The sequence below is a fragment of the Antennarius striatus genome, chromosome 6 (assembly GCF_040054535.1).
Source record: "Antennarius striatus isolate MH-2024 chromosome 6, ASM4005453v1, whole genome shotgun sequence".
NCBI classification, from domain to species: Eukaryota; Metazoa; Chordata; class Actinopteri; order Lophiiformes; family Antennariidae; genus Antennarius; species Antennarius striatus.
Window position 1 is genome coordinate 4,294,459 of NC_090781.1, and position 7,422 is coordinate 4,301,880.

The 7,422-nt window shown below is 41.5% G+C and overlaps 1 protein-coding gene across 1 annotated transcript; it reads left to right on the forward strand.

Moving 5' to 3' along the window:
* The first annotated feature begins 519 nt into the window (after positions 1-519).
* rilp (Rab interacting lysosomal protein) lies at positions 520-6,826 on the forward strand. The gene is made up of 8 exons (XM_068317118.1): positions 520-1,124; positions 1,581-1,689; positions 2,877-2,998; positions 4,270-4,455; positions 4,581-4,750; positions 4,829-4,954; positions 5,040-5,138; positions 5,647-6,826. The coding sequence occupies exons 1-8, from the start codon at positions 795-797 to the stop codon at positions 5,768-5,770; spliced, it is 1,266 nt and encodes a 421-aa protein (XP_068173219.1). The 5' UTR covers positions 520-794; the 3' UTR covers positions 5,771-6,826.
* Positions 6,827-7,422: the final 596 nt, after the last annotated feature.

The window sequence follows — 7,422 nt, forward strand, 5'->3', positions numbered from 1 at the left end:
CTGAAGGAGCTTTACAGTATTTTGTCCTGTTTCGCTTTCCGTCCTCCAACTCTTGCGGGTATTTGATGAACATTTTATTAAGACAACTGAATGTCGTAATTTGTTAGTGTAGCTGTGCAGAGGAACGCGGACGTTCACGCTTCACAAACTCGACATGTCAGAAGAATGTCCGACCGACTTCTGTTCCAATCAGGAGGGTTAGACGCTCTTACCGCCCCCACCTGGAAGGTGTGGTCGACCGCTGTCAACAAAACAAGGTTGGACCAATCAAAGATTAGCAAAGGTGGGCGTACATTATTTTTTAAACTTGTAGGTAAAAGATAATTATTTTAAGATTAAAAACATACGTTTTCTTTATAGAATTATGGAATTTTCCGGATCCCGTTGGTAGTAATGAACTTAAAAAAAAAGAGAAAAAAATAAAAGAAAAATAGTTTACAGGAAACAAACAGCAAAGCTGGAATATCATTGGTCAGAAAAGTGGGCGGGTCCAAGCGAGCAGCTAGCAGGGGGATTACTCAGGACCGTCCACCTCCTGTTGTCAAACATTGTGGAGAACTGGACTCGATGTCCTTTCGCAATTCGGTAGCCGATGTTTGTGTGATCGCTGTGATCATACAAGTTCAGGCGTGTCTGAGCTGAGCTCCACCATGCGCCCACAGTTTCGGTCCTAGTTTTCATTTACAGTAATCGTGTTTTGCAGCTGTAATTACGCGCAGGAAGAAGCAACTGTCTGTTTCGGTGTCAGATGCAGAGCGTGGGAAGGGACCTGCGTGGCCGCCCGGACGGTAGACATGGACGGATCTGAGGCGGAGACGCAGAACGCAGAGGGCTGTTTTCTCAGGCCGTGTTCGACTTTAACGGTGGATGACGTCTATGAGATCGCTAAACTGATCGGAACCGAGTTGGAAAAACTCATCAGTGACTGTGGCGAAGAGAACGTTGTGGGTCTGGTGCGGAAAATCGTCAAAGTGCTGGAGCTGCTGGAGAGCTTCGCCTCGAGGAATAACGCGCACAAACGGAGCGAGGAGGAGCTGCTGAAGACCTTCGAGACTCTGCAGCTGCAGCAGAGGAGACGAGCGGTGAAGGAAGGCGAGGAGGGCAGCTTGAGAAGAGAACTCCAGGTGAGAGGACTGATGGTGCCGGTGTGATGTCAGCCTTACACCGATGTCACGACCATCGAGTTTGTGGAACACCCACAATAGATGTAGACACCCCCCCCTGTCTGTCTCTAACAGGTCCTCTCCTGTTGAGTGGATATTCATCTGATTTAAGGTTCATTTTTACACCTTTTTTTTTTTTTTGTGAGATAGAAGCAATCCATTCATCACATTATTCAAATTTAATAATCTCTTATCCATTAGCATGTAATCATTAAGGTATAAACCACAGCCTTAGTGAATTCTAGACAACGCCCAGTTGTTCAAGTCAAAAGTTAATAAGTTATGGAAGAAACCATCTGGAATGACCTAACAACAAAATGAGATTCCCATGTGGACACACCCTATGTCGCTGAGGCCAAATGAGAGACTTGAACAGAAACAGTGTTTCTAAGGTTGTGTCTCCATCCTCCCTAACAGGACTCGCAGCAGAAGCAGCAGGACTGGAGACGGAGGTGTGATGAGCTGCAGATCCAGGTCCAGCAGCTCCAGCAGGACAGGGAGGCGCTGCAGAGCCACGCACAGGAAGGTATCGCCTTCCAAGATGTTTCTGCGTGCTTTTGCTTCCCAAACTTGTTCCAAAAAAGAGTTTATCAAAAGGCAGCATGTCATACCTCCGTACGCACGTGACGCTTCACAATCCAGTCTGAGGGAATCAGTCCAGCTGTGATTGGACAGTAAGTCATGTATTCTAACAGAACTGGATCTGATTTTGGGTCGAGCGGTTCGATTTAACATCCAAAGACTCACCAGCATTACATCAGCTCTTCTGTAACAAACCAAACCAAACCAACACCAAGAACGTTTTTGTTGTGCATTCCACATACTCCATTCCTATGAATGCAAATGCTTATAATGTTTCCGTGTGTTAAAATGATCGCAAGCAATACTGCAGAGATTCAGTGCAGTTGATTAAAAGCCATACGCCCCGAGGCGGAAAGCAGTCAAACTGGTCGTTGCAGTTTTTACTGCTGCAGTAAATGTTTTGAGATAGTAAAAGTGGACGAGGGTTCAGGTAAAGGTGTCACTTTCCTCACAAAAAAAGATACTGAAAATAAAAGAGTGAAGTCAAACGTTGCAGAGTAAGGCTTTCCTTTAATCAAAAATAATATCATGCTTTCAGAATTAAAAGAAGGAGAAAAACATCCAACCTTTTGTTGAATTTCAGCGAGCAAACAGTAAACCTGAGAGTGGAGTTCTTCTCCAGTCTCCTGTTTACTTTCACTGATAGAGAAAACAAGCTATTTTAGTCCTGTTTGTTATTTATTTGACTCAGGTTAGGGTCAGGTGAATGTGGCTATTTATTTTATATGATTCATATGTTTATATGTTACTGCTGTCAGACTCCTATGCCTCATTTTGCTGGGTTGACGTTCACATGTGCTGTTGGTTGTTTCATTCGAGGTAAGATATTTTTATTTGAAGGACTGCAGTTTGTAGTTTAACAGAAAGAGATGCTGTTTTCTGTTTTTGTGCAACCGAATTATCTAAATACCTATCCATGAGCGCTATCTAGATGTGTGATAACTATTTCACGTTACAGAGTATTCTTCTTTAGTCTGACAAAGATGACAGGAATGGTACTGCTTTTCAAGTGAGAAAATACAGCTGACATCCACATCTATCCTGTTAGCACTGAAAAAAATATTTTCTTAAATATCACAGTGTAAACCTGTGTATGCGTACGTGTGTGTGTGTGTGTGTGTGTGTATGCAGACCGTGTCCAGCGGCAGGAGCGAGAGGTGATGCTGAAGCTGAAGGAGGTTGTGGACAAGCAGAGAGATGAACTGAGGGCTAAAGTCCAGGAGATAACCAGCATCTCCAAAGAGGTGGAGGCGGTAAGGACACACACACACACACACACACACACACACACACACACACACACACACACACACACACACACACACACACACACACACACACACACACACACGAGCACACATTGGCTTTTGTCCATCGCTCATGTCTGGTTTCTGACTTTAAATGTTTAAATGTTAATAATTTGTCGTGAAGCTTTTGTACACACATGAATCATATTATGACATGATGCCTTTTTGCTATTTTTAATGATTTTTTTTTTGTAATGGTGTGTTTTAACCTCCCTGGTTATCAGGTGAATTTTAACTCCTTTGGGTTCAAGAGTTTTTGTCACAAACTCTAGAACCGTGATGCTTACGTCCTCCATGAACTGGACAGGTGTTTGTTGCATTTTTAAAATTTTAGGCATTTGAAAAATGTTTTTCCGCTTTTGCCTTTCAATGCTCAGTCTATGACTCAGAACTCTACATGGTTAATGGTCTCCCTCCTTATGTTTTGAAGGGATAGATGATTCTAATGGACTTGGACCGGAGTCTATTATGATGAAGCAAGAGAAACAAGACTAATAGGAGTTTTTGTGTTTCATGCTGAGGGTTAGTGATAGAAAAACCCCCCACTATTTATGACCGGAGCTACAAAGGTCAGTTCTATGAAGGCGTGTTGGAAACAATTGTGTTGATTATCATACCAAGATTTTACACACACATTTACATGGTAAAATATCACATGCTGCAATAGGGAAGTGCATGGTGTAATAAATGACACTAGGTGACGTCATGCAGGTCGGTTAAGGTTCATTCTGTTAAGGAAGAGGAGGTTTGTACAAAAATGTTGAGGATTAAGCTGCATTTATGACGAGTCTGGACAAAGGTGTGTGTGTGTATATATATGTGTGTTTTGTATGAATAATATATTTGCAAGTGTGTGTATAAGCATGTGTATCACATCATTTAAACACTCACGACTCGGCGTGTTTGCTCGAATACTTGAGAGTGAGATAAGAAGTCACGGCTGACGGAGGCAGCCTCTTCTACAATGGAATGAATTCCTGGAATTTTTTTCATCCATTAAATGAATCCCACAGTTATTGACACTTTTTTGGTTTCATTCTTTATCTTTTCCTTCATCCAGACTTTCCAAACTTTCCACACACACAACAAACTTCTGCATGTGTACTCTGATCTAAAGAGGAACTTTTTGGTTTCATCTGTATTTGTAATTGTGACACTTATTCATTAATGTGTGTGTGTGTGTGTGTGTGTGTGTGTGTGTGTGTGTGTGTGGGCAGCTCCAGGAACAGTTGGAACGCTTCATGAAGATGAACGGCGAGCTGCGACACCGGCAGAAAGTGCTGCAGGCGCAGCTGAAGAGCACCGTGGAGAGGAAGGCCGACATGGAGGCCGACCTGAAGGAGAAAAACAAAGAAATAGAAAATCTTCTAACGCAGCTGGACAGAACCAACAGCAACAGTCCTGTACGTATAACGTCCAGATAGAAATATACCTGAATGCTCTTCCATCTATGGTGCCTGAAACTATCACTTAAAGATTAAAAGCTTGCAGCACTGATTGAATAATAATTTTTTTGTTCTCTCATTAGTCCAGTTCAAATCAATCGGCGTGTGAGTCAGAAAAAAAGCCAACAGCTGATCAGAAGGATCCGGATCAGCCGTGTTTCACCAAGAAGGAGGTGCGTGACATTATATTCGAGAGGAACGAGCTCAAAACCAACCTGTTCCTGGTGCAGGAGGAGCTCAGCTACTATCAGAGGTGGGTACTCCAAACTGTGTGTGTGTGTCTCTTGTCACTACTGCTCTTAAAGAACTGCCCCTGAATGTATTTGTTCAGGGAGATCCTGAACGAGGAGAGATGTCCAGGGTTTTTATTAGAAGCCGTCCGCTCTGCCATCAAAAAAAAGAGGAAGTTCATTAAGGCGAAGATGCTCGGGACTCCTGTGAACGAGTGCAGCAGCAGGTGTGTTTTACACACGCAGCTCACAACCGTATCCACGGGTCACACACCTGTGTGTCTGTGTGTGAGTAAATCAGTTTCTGTCCAGTGACGAGGAGGAGAGGAGTTCTCTGTTCGGGCAGACGAGGGTTGACGGGACAGAAGTGGACGCCGCTGACAAACCTGCTGAGTCACGCATTCGAAATCTGTGAGTGTGCATACTTCATGGCATCGTCCGATCTGCATAACAATGAAATGTGATGAGTTACTCTTAATAATTATTAAAGTTGTGTTATTTTCTGCAGCCAGATTGAGTCATGGGAGAAACCATGTATATTATATGTATTGACACGTGTGTTTGATGACTCGCTTGAACGGAACATAAAATACTGCTGGATTAAGAGCACTCATTTATTTCATTGTTACACAGGCAGATACAATAAATTAATGGAAAGTTTTGGGTTTTTTTGTCGCTCAGAGTCTTTTAAGGTTTTTGATGAAGAGTTGTCAATCAAGCTCTGTCATCATGCAAAATTTTGCACCGCAATACTCATTTAAAGCAAAATGATTATAAAACTAAATCAGGAACACATCGGAGTTCATCTGTGAATCAAAGTTTGGTGTCTGTCTGCAGACAGATCTTTGGCTGTATTTAGCTGTAATCCTCGACTACAGACCTGACCTCCAGCCTTTCCTGTCTAATCTGCCCTCTGCAGCTTTGGCTTCCTGACGTGGTCGGGTGGCACCCGGAGCCCCACCCACATAAACAGCTCTGCCTCCACCTGGGAAATCATCGGAGACTCGGATAATGACGAGACGGAGCGGAGTGCATCTTCCTGAGCTCGGTACCAACCGCAGACTTCCAGTTTCTCACTCAATCGTAAAGGTTTTGAGGACATGTGAACCCAGCACCAGTGTGTTTCACACTGAAGCAATATGTGATTCTAAGAATATAGAACATATGATAGGTTTTAAATGTCTTCATTCCTTTATTTTGCTGTCATTTCCCTTTTCTTAATTTCACATTTACTTAAAAGCATTCTTTTCTTTCCATAAATAAGAACAAGTGCGATACAGTACAGTGTACCTCAATTAAAATGACGACTCCTGTATTAATATAACAGCAGTGTTTTTCATTATAAGCAAAGTTTTTATTAATGTTAAGAGAGCTTTATGAATATCCTCAAACCTTCTAAATAAAAAAAAAGACCAAAGACATTAAAGAGGAATTTATCCTGAAGTGAAACTAAAAGTAAAAAATATGTTGAACTCACAAGTAGTTCTTGTTTAACTTTAGGACTAATCAGTGTTTTTATCACATATTTATTATTGAGTATTTTCCTAAATAAATAGGGGAAAAATTTAAAATTGTTTTTGAATTGTGCATCATTTTTGTACTTATTTGAAACACTTTCATACTCGGTGGCAAAAATAAGTGTTAGCCATATTACCATCTTTCCCAGTAGTGAGCTCTTTTAATCCTGTGAGCCTTAACTTACCGCTATACGTTATTACTGTTGTATATTTTTTAATTTTGACTCACTCCAAAGTCTGTAGTTGGATTGTAGTGATGGTTGTGGATTCATTGCTCTGGCTCATGTGTCAGTCACGTTGTTTGTTGACCCTGTTGCCATAGCACTTCTCAGACAATCACAAACCATTTGTGTATTTATTGAGCGATGTACGACCTTCCAATCAGATCACGTTTTCTTAAAGCATGCAATTTATTTTTGTTAGTATGTTTTTAATGGAATGTTTTTGCTACTTAAAACAGATTGTCAAGTAAGTGAATATTTTTGATGAAATATTATATTAAAAAAATTAATATGTTACTTCCCTGTTGTATTGGCTTTTCAAGATCCAAAGATATGCATTAAAAATAATGATGAAAATTGATCTCTACTCATTTTTATCCCACGATTCAAGAGCAATCTGTTACAACATGGTGCCATAGTGGGTAGCGCTGTTGCCTCACAGTAAGAAGATTGGGGGTTCACACCCCAGTGTTTCCAACATGGCCTTTGCATGTTCTCTCCGTGTCTGAATGGGATTACTCCGGTTTTCCCCCCATCATCACAAAAAACATGCATTTAAGGAACTTTAGGTTATGTTGGGTTGTAGTGGCGGCGCGCCTAGGGTGCACAGCTCAGGACCAACTCTACAGCTAACCTAGGATTTTGTTGTACAGTTGTATAATGACAACAAAAGCTTCTTTCTTTCTTTAAAATATTTAACGTTGCTGCTGTCCATTAATGCTTCTTCTGTATAAAAAGGTTACAATTGCTTAAAGCAATGACATCATCTCTGTCCTCTCCTCTTATAAGGAGTAATAAATGACTAATAAACGTTCCTCATCATGTCCTGGATTACGGTCAACCATAGATTCTGGGAAAAGGGGGGACATCACGGGTGTGTGTTTGGACCCCACCTGTGTGTGTGTGTGTGTGTGTGTGTGGCATGTTTTCTGTTCAACGATCTTTAAAAAGCTCTGG

Coding starts and splice junctions, on each gene's coding strand:
- rilp (XM_068317118.1), top strand. CDS start 795: ATGGACGGATCTGAGGCGGAGACGCAGAACGCAGAGGGCTGTTTTCTC. Junction 4,751..4,828: donor GAGCTCAGCTACTATCAGAG/GTGGGTACTCCA, acceptor GTATTTGTTCAG/GGAGATCCTGAACGAGGAGA. Junction 4,955..5,039: donor GTGAACGAGTGCAGCAGCAG/GTGTGTTTTACA, acceptor GTTTCTGTCCAG/TGACGAGGAGGAGAGGAGTT.